Source organism: Eschrichtius robustus, chromosome 12 (genome assembly GCF_028021215.1).
Source record: "Eschrichtius robustus isolate mEscRob2 chromosome 12, mEscRob2.pri, whole genome shotgun sequence".
Classification (NCBI taxonomy): Eukaryota; Metazoa; Chordata; class Mammalia; order Artiodactyla; family Eschrichtiidae; genus Eschrichtius; species Eschrichtius robustus.
The window spans coordinates 88,017,718-88,031,847 of NC_090835.1; the positions used below are offsets into that span (position 1 = coordinate 88,017,718).

The window sequence follows — 14,130 nt, forward strand, 5'->3', positions numbered from 1 at the left end:
ACTGTTGATTTCCAATATAATTATTTCCCAGTTAATTGTGAAGCATTACCCTGCAGGTGTTACTTGCACCTAATTTTATTTTCCTTCTGTTACAGCATAATCCTTTCAATATTTCTAAATGATTTGTCTAACGTAGTCCAGAATAATATTAAAATATAATGATAAGAAAAAGTCTGCTAACAGTAACTACTATTATTCCACTAAGAAACAAAAACTACCCAACTAAACATACTAGCAAATGTTAAGCATCTTCTCAGTTTAACAAGACTATTTTTCCCTTTGGCTTTATAAAGTGAATTGCTTGCTTTCACTCAACATTGAAACAACCTCACATTCTTAGATCCCCATTTGTCATTGTTTGGTAATTTTTTAATGGGCTGCCAAAGTTAGTTCACATTTAATGGAGATTTATGGGTTATTTAAAACTTATATTGCACTGCACTTAGTAGCATGCTTTTTTCATTAGATTTTATATTTCTTCAAAAATATACTTTTTTTCATAATCTGGAACCACTTCCTTAGCCATAGATTTCTATTTTCCTTAAATATCTAAGAGGATGGTAGCTCATTGATGACTTTTTTTCCCATTTATCTTAGTCCTCACTGCTTTCTAGGTTCAATTTAAGCAATTTATATTTTTCCAGAAACTCTTACATTTCATCATTATTTTTAAATGTGTTAACATAGTTTTTTTAAAACTGTGTTTTTGTAATTTTAGAACACTTCAATTCTATATATAGGTTTGGGTATACGTTTATAGACAAGAGTAGTGTTCAAATTTTAACTTGGCAACTGTTTAAGGAATTTTTAAATTATAAACATGTAGATCTTTGTTTTGTGTTGTGTTTGGAAATTTTTGATGCTTTCATTTTCGTACAAGAATTTTGTATTTGGCTGCTTTCTTATTTGTCAGTTGTCTCTGTGGGTGTTTACTCATAGGCAGTGCTAAAGGATCAACAAAATATTTTGCTTCATTTTCAGTGGTTAAATCTGTTGAATTCAGTGCCTACTATTCCTGAATAATTGGTGGTAGAAAGCTGCCTTGTCACATTACTTACCCACTCTAATACTGACAGTATTTTACCATAAAAATGGTATGTCTTGTTTGAGATTTATCCTACACACTATCAACCTGTTTGCTGTTTTTCACGTAATTAGCTGTCAATCAAGTATGTCTTTTATCTTTTGGCTTAGCATGTCATGCTTAGAGATTTCAGGACATGGAACCATCCTAGAACTCTTGGAAATCCCTTGCTAGAAAGCACTTGAGAGAACAAGAAGCCGTGATGCATGCTGATTTGTTAGCTGCTTGGCTGACATTCTGTAGACATGCTCTCCAAACATGAGTTAAGCCAAAAGCTGCAACTTCGCAAGTCTTTCTTTGCTTCTAACCCATTCATTTAGTCTAATTTTATCCTCACTAAAGATTATGCGTCTTAATTCTTTTTCTTCGGAATTGTGTTCATTGTCAGAACAGTCCTAAATTTGCTCCTTTCCCCAAGGAGAACGGCATCTCCTCCAACCCCACCCCTATCCCGCCAGAAGCCCGCCAGGATCTTTGCTCTATCTACCCTGAAATGTAAAAACTTTACACCCAAGTTCACGAGTTTTGTTGTAAAAATTTTTATGAAGTTAAACTCTTTCAGAGGTGTCAGTCACCGAAGCTAGATGCTTTCCAGAGTTCTGTTAGCGTTAGGAGTTGTGGTCAGTTCTTTTTTGGTGCCAGTCACTGCTCTGTAGTCTTTTTGTAAACCTAAGCTGCTTCTCAGTAATTGTGAGTGGCTTTGGTTTCAGTTTGGGGCTTTTCTCCTTTAGACGTTCAGGTTACTTGCTTGGCTTTGCAACTTGTGAGGTGTTACTTGCACTGGACCTTGTGGTGGTGGCTCTCGGTCTTCTTGGGCAGCAGCACCGCCTGGATGTTGGGTAGGACGCCGCCTTGCGCGATGGTCACACCGCCCAGCAGCTTGTTGAGTTCTTCGTCATTACGGATGGCCAGCTGCAGGTGACGCAGGATGATGCGCATCTTCTTGTTGTCGCGGGCCGCGTTGCCCGCCAGCTCCAGGACCTCGGCCGTCAGGTACTCCAGCACCGCTGCCAGGTAAATCCGCGCACCGGCCCCAATCCACTCCATGTAATTGCCCTTGCAGAGAAGGTGGTGGACTCGGCCCACAGGGAACTGCAGGTCGGCTCTGGACGAACGACATTTGGCCTTAGTACGTGCCTTGCCACCCTGCTTGCCACGTCCAGACGTTACTATAAGAATACTGATCTGGGGCTTCCCTGGTGGCGCAGTGGTTGGGAGTCTGCCTGCCAATGCAGGGGACACGGGTTCAGGCCCTGGTCTGGGAGGATCCCACATGCCGCGGAGCTACTGGGCCCGTGAGCCACAATTGCTGAGCCTGCGCGTCTGGAGACTGTGCTCCGCAACAAGAGAGGCCGCGATAATGAGGCCCGCGCACCGTGATGAAGAGTGGCCCCCGCTTGCCGCGGCTAGAGAGGGCCCTCGCGCAGAGGCGAAGACCCAACACAGCCATAAATAAATAAATAAATAAAAATTTAAAAAAGAAATTTAAATTAAAAAAAAAAAAAAAAGAATACTGATCTGTTATAATGGAAAGAAATACCGTTAGGGTAGGTACAGTGGGTTGTGATTTACTATTTGATTGGCTGATACCGTTATATCCAATCAGAGAACCATACTGGAATCACCTCATTTGCATACACGCCACTACCCATTATCCAATCAGATGTGAGCTCCCCAATACGTCATCTGAGCTCCGCGCCTATAAATATCACGCTTCAGCGGAGTGACTGCTGCTGGTTTGCTGTCATAAAGCTGTAGACTGATGATGCTGGAGCGGAGTAAGAATAGTGCTATTTCGAAGAAAGGCTTCAAGAAAGCCGTGACTAAAACTCAGAAAACGGGGAAAAAGCGCAGCAGACGTCGCCAAGAAAGCTATTCACTTTATATTTATAAAGTACTGAAACAAGTTCATCCGGATGCTGGTATTTCTTCAAAAGCCATGAGCGTTATGAATTCTTTTGTTACTGATATGTTTGAGCGCATTGCGAGGGAGGCGTCCCGACTGGCGCATTACAACAAGCGTTCGACCGTTACATCCAGAGAGATCCAGACAGCAGTGCGCTTGCTGCTTCCTGGGGAATTGGCCAAGCACGCGGTGTGCGAGGGCAGCAAGGCTGTCACTAAATACAGTAATTCCAAGTAAAGAGATTCAGCCACCAGACGACTTTGGTAACCCAAAGGCTCTTTTAAGAGCCACTTAACTTTCTAGAGAGTTGTGGGCTTGTGTACTTGGCTGCTCAGTGTATGTGGGCAGGCTTACTCTTAGAGTGAGGTATAGTTGTTACACTAGTAACTATTTATTAGATTCACTTTGCTGCCTTTAGTGTGGTTAACAAATACGTAGGTAACTCGTCCGTCTCTCGTGACTATTAGCCAGAATGATTTCAGGTGAAATCCCGAATCTCTTAAGCATGTCAAAGAATAGAGCTCTCTGAGTTGAAGGCAGCTCCTTTAAGTCTGTCTTAATAAGGGAGGATGGGCCGAGTGCCATGAGAAACGTGGCTTGCTCTTCTCTGGGGTATGTCCTGTTTTAAGTACTTTCTATCAAGAGACTGAAAGGGAACTTAAGCTGTGGAAAGACAAAGAACATAGGCAAGTTCAACATGGGAGCGTTAAGGCTGTTTTGCTTCCGCTCTACATTTTCTGTAGTGTGTGAAAATTTTTCCTATGGATCAGGTTAGATGCCCTGCAGCTGCTGAGGTTTTGAGTCCAATAGTTCCTTGGTCTGGTGGTGTCATCTGTACATTATTGGGGTGTCTAAACGAGGCTGTTTGTTTAAAACAGCTTGATATTGGTGTGGGGGTCTTGCCATATCAAGTAATCCGTATTGGAGTCAAACAATCTGGGTAACCACAACCGACTGGCAAACAGAAGTAACACTGAATTTTTGGGGGGCGTTACTTTTCTTCCAAGTTACAATAGGATCACTTGCATTTTGTTTTATGAGAGGATCATTAAATTGGTGTTTGTGTCCTATATTACTGGACTCCAATACTAACATGTTCCAAATTGGGTCATAATGGGTGTTTATCAAGTCAGGGGACTTTGGGTGCAAGATCTACTCTGTCACGATCGTCTGGACTCTTAGCAGACAAGCATTAAAAAGTTGACAAATGACACTGAAATTAACATTAAAAAAGATCAAATTATTACTGCTTCCCACAAACCAGTGGTTTAGCTGAACTCAATTCGTTAATTTATATTTTTCATTCTTCCCTTTTAAAAACAAGATTTCGTGCTCATGTGTGTCTTCCTTACAGTTAAAAAATACTTTAGTATCATTTGGTAGAATATGTGTACTAAAACTCCACAGGAAAAAAAAAAAAAGTGCCCTACATTTCTGTACAGTAACAGCCCCTACAAGAACCTCTGAATATCTTAACTGGGAATCATCCAAGGAGTTAACAGATGGGGCATCTGTGCCACATTGTCTGGGAGGGGAGGCATCATCTCCAAGCAGGGGTCCCAGCTGCCCTCATAAGATCTTGTGAAACAGCAGATGTCTGTATAGCTCCCAAATCCTTGTCAACTCTTGAGTTGAAAAGCATGCAGTTTTTCCACGCTGGTTTTTGCCTTAGCAGCATGTGTTTAGATTCACCCGTTTTGTTATGTGAATTAAGAGCTTGTTCCTTTCAATGGCTGACTAGTATTCCATTGTATGGATAAACCACAGTTTGTCTATCCATTCATCTAATGAAGTGATCTTAGTTGCTTCCACTTTTTAGCCGTTATGAATGAAGTTGTTATATAACTATTCACATGCAGGTTTTTGTGTGGACATAAGTTTTCAAATCAGTTGGGTAAGTATTATCAGGAGCACAGTTGCTGGATGGTAGGCTCAAGAGTATGTTTAGCTTTATAAGAAACTGTCAAACTGTCTTCCAAAGTGGCTGTGCCATTTTGCATTACTACCAACAATGAATGAGAGTTCCTGTTGCTTCATAGCTGCCTCAGCATTTGGTAATGTACAATATTTTGGATGTTATCCATTCTAATCGATGTTTAATATCTCATTGTTCTAATTTGCATTTTCCTAGTAAATGATATTGAGGATCTTTTGGTATGCTAATTTACCATCTGTAAATTTGTTTGGTGAAGTGTCTGTCCAGTTCATTTGCCCATTCTTTAATTGGGTTATTTTCTTATTGTTTAGTTACAAGCATTCTTTTTTCTATTTTCTTGGACACAAGTCCTGTGTCAGATAAATGATTTGAAAATATTTTCTCCTGGTCTGTGGTCTATTTTTACAGTATCCTAGCAGAAGTTTTTAATTTCACAAATGTCTGGTAGAAATATAATGCAAGCCACAAATACTGATCACATATGTCACGTTAAACGTTCCAGTACCCACATAGCATAAAAAAAAGTGAAATTAATTTTAATCCAATATTTTGTTTAGTCCAGTTTATCTAAAATGTCAATGTGTAATAAGGGTTAAATTATAATTTACATTTTTAAACATTAGGACTTTGAAATTCAATGTGTGTTTTATACTCACAGCATATCTCATGCAATATTTCAAGTGCTCAGTTACCACATCTGGCTAGTGGCCACCATATTGGACACTGTAGCACTAAACTCTTTCTCTAGGCAACCTAAGTCATACCCTTGCTTTAAATACCTACAGCAGATGATTCACAAATTATATCTGCAGTCCAGGGCTCTCCATGAACTGCAGACCAGTAACTGCTTACTTAATATCACCACCCTGATGGTGCTCATCCATCTCAAACAATTTCTCTCCACAAGGGTTTCCAATGTATCCTGACAGACCTGTTGTCAAATTCCAATGTTCCCTATATCCATGGGGCCACCCCAATCACATGGTTGTCCAAGCCAGAAATGTATTTTTTCCTTGATAGTACCTCTGTTCAACCTCCATTTCAATCTTTTGACAACATATGGAGATTTTATTTCCTAAATATTTTATTATTATCTGACTTCTTTTGTCATCTCCACTGCCACCATTTTTGTCCAAGCCCCCATCATCTCTCACCTGGGTTACTGTCTCTAACTAGACTCACTGCTCCTAGTGTTTTCTTTCTAAAATCCACTCTCCACACAACTGACAAAGTAATCTTAGATAAGAAAAATATGGTCACTAACCCTTAACTGAAAGTTAGCATTTCTTTTAGTTTTGAATATAGCAAATAGACCAGTCGCATTAGCTATACCTGTGACTTTATTGTCAATGAAAACCATAGCTATAGTCCTAGCACTTAACCATGGTTACAGATATATCAAAATATTGTTTATGCTCATCCCAACCTCAGAATATTATAATTTTGATCTTGCTATTTGAAGCACAAATAAGCACAAATATGACTGTATCAAACAATTTTTTAAAACTGTTTCAACCTGGCATTGTTTTATTATTAAAATTCATATTTTACTTTATGTATTTAGAAATTTATTTTAAGAAGATGTACATAGGGTCAACTAGACTTTCAAAGAAATTCATAATACAATAAAAGCTAAGAACCCCTGTTTAAGGATTCCAGCAAATACCTTACATATAAAGTAGACTAGAGACAGATGATATAAAAATCAGATGGCAGAATTCCACTAATAATCCAGCTGGGAGCAGATAACTGAATCTTCCTTAGCTGTTAGACTGATTCCTTCATCAAGGATGCCAATTCTACAGCCACAGGATACTGGGGTTACTAGGGTATCCCACTCAATTCATGCATGTGTGTCTGCTGGAAACACACATCTTGATTATTATTGTTTTTATCACTGAAACAATTTCTCACATTACTTCTGCTAACCATCAGCCCTCTAGTGTGACTGGAGATGAAGAGCTAAAGAACTTGTAGTGGGTGAAAAGAACTTGTAGTGGGTCAAATGATGACTAACCTCTTCTGGAGAGTAAATTCCTCATTAGGAAAGTCCATTTATTAGTTTCCTAGGGCTGCTGCAACAAGTTACCAAAAACTGGTTGGCGTAAAACAGAAATATATTCTTGCACTGTTTTGGAGGCCAAGAAGTCCAAAATCACAGTGTCAGTAGGGCTGATTCCTTGTGGAGGCGCTGAGGGAGAATCTGTTCTATGCCTCTTACCTGGCTTCTGGTGGCAGCTGGCAATCTTCGGTGTTCCTTGGCTTGCAGCTGCATCACTCCAATCTCTGCCTGCCTCAGTTTTCATATGGTCCTCCACTTTGCATCTCTGATGCCCCTCTCCCTTCTCTTATAAGCATACCCTAAATCCAGGATGATCTCATTTCAAGATTCTTAACTACACCCTATTTCCAAACAAGGGTCACATTCATAGGTGCCAGGGGTTAAGACTTGGACATGTCCTTTTTCAGGACACTCAACCTACTACACTTCACAGAGCCTAAGGTTTAGCTTAACCTTGACTCACACAAAATTTACATCACGCTATCTGGATAGAAGTATTTTAGAGTAAATTACAGACAATACAAAGCTTTCCTTAGGCACCTTATTATCTCTCTCATTCATAATCAGCTGAAATGACCTTGTGTGTTTACATCTGCCTCACTAAACTAGAAAGGAAACAATGAGAGTAAGGACCTCCTCTCTTACACACACAAACACACACACTCTCTTTCTCTATCAGTGAATGTTTGAAGAGTGAAGAAAAGGGAAACAATTTTTTAAAACCTTTTTGGAAAACAAAATAAGGAAAAATAACAAAATGCAGCCACTTGTCTATGACCAGCCCTGCACTGAAGAGCTAGCAGTGTCCACCTGCCGGAACAATGTAGTGAGGGCTTGATGTGGTCTAGCTCCCTCTGGCCCTGCTCCTTGGGAGGGTTTCCCTTGCCCTGTAGACCTCAGGGACCCATCTGAGATGAGAATAGAAAATCTCTTTTTTGAGGGCTACACCAGCCCTCTTTCTCCTTTCTGAATTCAGAGGCACTGTGGTGGCTTTTGGGTAATTACAGCATCTGGGTTTCTAAACAGGCCTAGTTGCTCTGCCCTTTTTCCAGCCCTCATCTTACTGGCATCCATTATGTTCTCTGTTCTGCGGCACAACAAAACCACAGCCTAGAATCAGGGAAAGACAGCAAATGTCTCCCCTACTTCCATGGCAAATCTCAATGGGTAACCATTGCAATGATTTTAGGGTGAAGTTAACAGCCAGATGTAGCTTAGGGAGGGTAGCACCTAAAGGATCTGCTTTCCCCAGTTCTGAAACCAAACCTTATCATATTTAAAGCAGAGTCCTAACTTTGCTGTGGCCCTTTTCTCAGAAAATTCTGTCTTGCCAGTCCTTTATAACTTAGGGATTGAGATGTGGGTGGACAAACAGCACCTTTCTTAAACATTTTAACCTAAAAAAACCCCAAAAAAACAAAAAAAATCCTGTGTTTTCTCTGCTTTCACATGAATTGTCTTGGACTAAAGCTTTATTCTTATTTCTCTGACATTATTAAAGTCTTTGAAGGTTGCAAACCCATCCCAACGTCCTGTGTTTGTCCCACCAAGTTCCGTAAAGCTGGATCCTTGGTCTGCATTTGGTCTGCATCTCTGATGGAAGGAGAATTTGACCAGCTGCTTTGCTGGTCGATAACAGTGATTTCCAGGTTCCTAATAGGAAGTGTAGGAATCTGCTTTTTCTAGCGTCTCTCTCACATTAATGAAAATTCAGAATATATACAGAACTTGTGGGAATAAAGTGAAGCCTGGCTCAAAGGAAAAATGATAGATTTAAATGCTGCTTACATTAATAAATTAGAAAGTGTAAATGCAGGCAGTCCTTCAGGTAGTGTGAAATCTTAAAAGTGACTATGCAAAGCAGTCTTAATAATCAATGGGAAAAATCATGATTGTTCCACGATCTTTAAAATTTTTTATCAAAACATTAAAAACTCACCATCTATCATAAATATAAAGGGAAGTGAAAAACTAATATTAAGGACATTGTAATTTTAAATATTAAAACAATGAGAATTAGTGTCATTTCTTTTTTAAAAACTTACCAAAAGTAGTTGAATGGTACTTGATTTTTTTCTTATCATGTAACTTATGATACAGAGTGAGTGTCCTTCCTATGCTTTGGTGAATTGTCATGTTTCTTTCTAAGTTTGGATTAACTTCCAACATTTTATCCTTTGCATTTTTAATGCCATGAAATATCTCTGAGAATTCGTTTAATATGAAGTATTTTGCCAGTGTCACTTTCTTTGGAAAGTATTTATTGAAGTATAAACTGTAAATGATCCATTGGCAACCAGAGTTCAACAGAACATTAAATGAGTAACATATGATGCCCAAGCAGGGGGTTATATTAAAAAATGCAAAGATGACTATTAAGAAGTTTATTAAAATAACTCATCATAATATATATTAAAGAGGGAAGGCCTATGCTCATTCTTCAGAGATGCTCAAACGGCATTTTATAAATTTCAACATGCATTCTTAACAATTCTCAATAAAGCAGACATAGAATTCTTCCTCATTGTATGATATATCTAATGAGGAATAGTGCAGATCTTCCGCAAAGTGAGGGATAAAACAAGAATGGCCACCCTATTTAACATTGCTATGAAGGTATGAGGCACTGAAATCAGGTGAAAGAAATTAGAAGTGAACTAATTGAAAGGAAGCAGTGAAATGTTTACTATTTTCAGACATCATTGCAAACATGTAAAACCCAACAGAATTATATCAGAAAGCCAATGCAAAAATTAGTCAATTCAGTAAGATATAATAGGATATAAAAATGCACAAAAATCAGTACTTTCATATAAAACAAGATGCTGTAAGATATGAATTGGGAAATACACTACTTATGGAAACCTAGAGTTAAATGTAATAAATATGCCATACATATTAAGTAAACTGGTCCACATCAATCGCATTGTCCCAATTTCCCTTCAGATGAATGACTCAGGCAGCATCTGGACTAGGCTCAGTCTTAGAAAAGGGACTTGAGAGGAAATCCTCTGGGGAGGCTTTCATTTGCTCTCAATTGGAAACGCAGGGAGATAGACTGTCTTCCTGCCACTACTTTGACCTGTGTGAACACTTGGAACTGTGACCAGCATGAGAGTGTAAAGCCAGGGTCGGGAAAAGAGCAGTAAGACTGCACAGCCTTGGAGCCTGGGCTCTGATCCATGATTGTTACCACTGATGTTTCTTTAATGCTTGTCTGAGTGGAGTCCAGGTGGTTCAGTAATACAGGACACCAACATCTTTTTAAGTGATTCATCATACAAAACACCCACAAATGATCACACCGTAATTTATAGAAAAAATCAAAAAAGGAGTTTGTTACTGTTTTCTAATCAATTGTGGTTAGCCAGATTGCTGGCTTCCGGTATGAGACAGAAAGCAATATTCCCACATTCCAGCTCAACATGCCCTGGACAACGTAGGTCACCAGGGCAAAAAGATCCCAAGCTGAGGACCTCAAACCACTTGAGCTTTCAAACAACTTCACTGGCCTACAGGCTCCAAATTTTTCAGACACAGAAGTAGAAAAGAACAAGATAATGTCCCTTACACGATCTCTCCACAACTTCAGACCCTTTATAGAATCCTCAGTTGTTTGTAGAGGCAAATGCATCTTTTATACTTTACAGCTCCTTCACTCTAAGAACACTCTGTATATGTTATTAACCATAAACTTCCCTGTAAAAAGCATTTTGAAGAATTTCTTTTGCCGCAGTTGACTTCTGAAAGACCTTTGAAGCCTCATGGGGGCTTCTTTACCGTAGAGAGTCAGTCACTAAATTGCAGTTGAGTATTGAAGTTTACAATGTAAGTATCCTACTTAACGTTGAGTCCACAGCTCTCTTTCAGGAACGTGAGTGGCTCTGAAAAGAGCCTTTGGGTTAACTGGTTATACTTCACAAGTTTACTTGGAGCTGGTGTACTTCGTAACAGCCTTGGTGCCTTCAGACACGGCGTGCTTAGCCAGCTCTCCTGGCAGCAACAGGCGGACGGCCGTTTGAATCTCCCTGGATGTGATAGTCGATTGCTTACTGTAATGGGCCAAGCGGGACGCCTCGCTTGAAATACGCTCAAAGATATCAGATACGAAAGAATTCATGATACTCATGGCTTTCGAGGAGATACCGGTTTCCGGGTGTACTTGTTTCAGCACTTTATAGATATAAACCGAATAACTCTCTTTTCTGCATCTTTTGCGCTTCTTTCCTTCTTTCTTCTGAGTTTTCATTACAGCTTTCTTAAATCCTTTCTTAGAAACAGCAGTACTTCTTGAAGACAACTCCAGCATGATTAGTATTAAGCTCTAGAGTGTCAACAGCCCTAGCGTTACAACTCGAACAGCTCCCGCCAACGCCAAGAAAACAAAGCGACTTCCTAGCCCGAAAGGCTGGTATTTATAGGGGCAGCACTCAAGTGCCGTGTGGAGAGGCCAGTATCTGATTGGATATCTGGGACTGTCGTGTATGTAAATGAGGTGATTGCTGTGAGCCTTTCTGATTGGATAGACGGCCATCAGCCAATCAGAAAGCAAAGCACACCCTACCGGCAGACTATAAATAGGCCCAGTCGTAGGGGTTATACGTGGCTGTACCGACTTGGTACATCGCTTGGAAGTGATGTGTGGGCGTGGGGAACGAAGTGGTAAAGCTCGCGGTGAAGGTGAGTCTGGCTCATCCGGAGCGAGCTTGCAGTTTCCAGTGGGGCACATCCATCGTCTGCTCCGCAGCGGTAACTATGCGGAGCGCATTGGGGTTGGTTCGCCTGCGTATTTGGCAGCGGTGTGGGAGTCCCTAACGGTTCACATCTTGGAGTCGGCGGGCAATGCCTGTCGTGACAACAAGGGGACGTGCATTAGCCCGGACCACTTGCAGTTGGCAGTCCGCAATAATGAAGAGCTCAACAATTTGCTGGGTGGTGTGGCAATCGCTCAGGGTGGCGTTTTGGAACAGCCACGCCGTGCTGCTGCCCGGGAAGACAAAGAGAGCCACCATCAGAAAGTGCAGAGCAAGTAATCCAAGCGGAAGTTACCAGGGAGCAGTCTAAACGTCTGGTGAAGGAACAGAAACCAAGGGCTCTTTTCAGAGCCACTTAAATTATCATTGAGGGCTGTGCCTGGGCTGTCTGGGTCTGTGATTGTGACGTGTTCCAAAAGTAGGCCGCCAAAAAGATCCATTAATCGTGACTTTATCATGTTGATTCTAACACGTGAGGTTCTTCGCAGCTTTTTTATTACTGAAGGGCAAGTTCATGGGCCTTCAAGATGCCTTTCCGGTGAGAGAAAGAGAAAGCAAAGCTTCAGTATTCTAATACCCTTTTTAAGGCTCATTTTGATAAGTATTCGCGATGCCTATGGTTTAACACGTGCTTAGAAAATGTTTCTTAACATGTAATGTCCATCAAAAACCTAAATGGCACGTGGGGGAGGGATACTAGTGTCTCACTAGAGGTAGGAGTGTGACATGGTATATCATAGTTGGAATTATTAGGGAGGTTTTGTCAGATCTTTCAAATGGTTTCATTTGATCTGTATTATAAACACCAAGAAAAATTGGAAAATAAATGAACAGGTAGGCTGTCATAAAGTTACAGAAAATTCAGCAGTTTGCCTTATCTCAAGGAGAAAGTCTCGCTGGTTATTTTTTTAAAGTCATTGTTAGACACGTGAGAGTTAAATACATAAGACATACAGAAGCAGGTACGAAGTATAGAGTTCTGTAAGAAATTAAAAGATGAAAGTAAACTACGTAATATGTTGATGAGGAACAATCAAATTACGAAAAAGCCAACCATGTCTTAATGTACATAGATAAGGCATGTGATTAAGAAGGGCACAGAAGGAAGGGAAAATTTTGAAAACTGAAAGAAAATTGTACAGATATATTGAACAAAATTAGATTATGTTTAGAACATGGCATTAAAAACTAAAATGTGAAAATTTTAAATCTGAGAATGCTGATGTAAGTGATTGACTAAATGAGGTATATGTGAAAAATCTCCTAAACAGAAGAATTTCAAATCATTTATCTAGATGCTCCCCCATCAAGCAGTTGGAACTTAACTCCCCAGACTTTACCGAAGTAGAGTATGGAAAGGCAGGGGAAAACAGGAGTGACTTTACAGTAGAGAAACCTGGCAAACACTACCGCAAATGATCAGTGTTAAGATCATCAGTGATAAACCACGTGGTTTGCATGTGCCATTAATATGCACTTGATCTTAGCGAAAAGGCCGAGAAGCGACGTGTGCCATTAATATGATGTGTTGAGAAGGGCAATTCACTTCTCTGGTCTTCCTCCCGGCAACACATAATCTCAGTCTAAACATGAGGAAAACGTCAGACAAATACAAGTTGAGGAACATTCTAAAGAATATGAGTCCTCAAAATTATCAAGTTCATCGAAAACAAGGAAATTCTGAGAAACTGTCAGCCCAGAGCAGTTAAGGAGACATTACAAATAAATGTCATGTACAACATGACATGGGATTAATCAGCATATACCTTATAGTCGGATTCCATATTCAAGGTTCTTCCACATCCACATATTCAACCACAGACTGTATAGCACTGTAGTATTTACTATTGAAAAGTATCTGCGTATAAGTATACCCGCACAGTTCAAACCCCGAGTTGTTCAAGAGTCAACTGTATTTTGGATTGGATCCTGGAACAGAAAAAGAGCATTAGGTAAAAATCTAATGAAACCCAAAGTTTAGAGTTTAATTCACAGTAAAGTACCAGTGTTATTTCCTAGGTTGTGACAAATGCATAAATGTTGACAACAGAGGAAATGGTGAGAGGTATATGGGAACTACCTTTACAACTTTTATGTAAATCTAAAATTGTTCCAAGTTAGAAATCTTATTGAAAAAAACAAAAAATAAACACATTTTTTTTAATCAAAGAAGAGTCCCAAATCCATAACAAATGAAGAAATATCAATAGACTATCGCTCATAAGCTGAAAGTATGAGTGGCTCTGAAAAGAGCTTCTGGTTTCAGATGTTGGTGTCCTAAAAAAAGCTCTCGTAGCTGTTGTACTTGGTGACGAGACATAGTGCCTTGCACACAGCGTGCTTGGCTGGTTCCCCAGTCATCAACAGGCATTAGTTCTCTGGAATTCC

At 39.9% G+C, this 14,130-nt stretch overlaps 4 protein-coding genes across 4 annotated transcripts; 2 read left to right on the plus strand and 2 right to left on the minus strand.

The window, feature by feature from the left end:
• Window positions 1–1,855: 1,855 nt before the first annotated feature.
• Window positions 1,856–2,736, minus strand: LOC137774115 (histone H2A type 1-A-like). Its single transcript, XM_068559227.1, has 2 exons — window positions 2,733–2,736; window positions 1,856–2,307 (listed from the first exon to the last, which is right to left on the minus strand). The coding sequence occupies exons 1-2, from the start codon at window positions 2,734–2,736 to the stop codon at window positions 1,856–1,858; spliced, it is 456 nt and encodes a 151-aa protein (XP_068415328.1).
• A 110-nt stretch (window positions 2,737–2,846) lies between these two features.
• LOC137773293 (histone H2B type 1-A-like) lies at window positions 2,847–3,227 on the plus strand. Its single transcript, XM_068557845.1, has one exon. It carries the CDS (start codon window positions 2,847–2,849, stop codon window positions 3,225–3,227), a length of 381 nt encoding a protein of 126 aa, XP_068413946.1.
• A 7,686-nt stretch (window positions 3,228–10,913) lies between these two features.
• On the minus strand, window positions 10,914–11,297 carry LOC137773278 (histone H2B type 1-A). The gene has a single exon (XM_068557816.1). It carries the CDS (start codon window positions 11,295–11,297, stop codon window positions 10,914–10,916), a length of 384 nt encoding a protein of 127 aa, XP_068413917.1.
• Window positions 11,298–11,625: 328 nt separating this feature from the next.
• LOC137774116 (histone H2A type 1-A-like) lies at window positions 11,626–12,021 on the plus strand. The gene has a single exon (XM_068559228.1). The coding sequence runs from the start codon at window positions 11,626–11,628 to the stop codon at window positions 12,019–12,021; it is 396 nt and encodes a 131-aa protein (XP_068415329.1).
• The last annotated feature ends 2,109 nt before the right edge of the window (window positions 12,022–14,130 follow it).

What these genes read in the sequence shown, in the direction of transcription:
- LOC137774116 (XM_068559228.1), top strand. Translation starts at nt 11,626, where the DNA reads ATGTGTGGGCGTGGGGAACGAAGTGGTAAAGCTCGCGGTGAAGGTGAG.
- LOC137773278 (XM_068557816.1), bottom strand. Translation starts at nt 11,297, where the DNA reads ATGCTGGAGTTGTCTTCAAGAAGTACTGCTGTTTCTAAGAAAGGATTT.
- LOC137773293 (XM_068557845.1), top strand. Translation starts at nt 2,847, where the DNA reads ATGATGCTGGAGCGGAGTAAGAATAGTGCTATTTCGAAGAAAGGCTTC.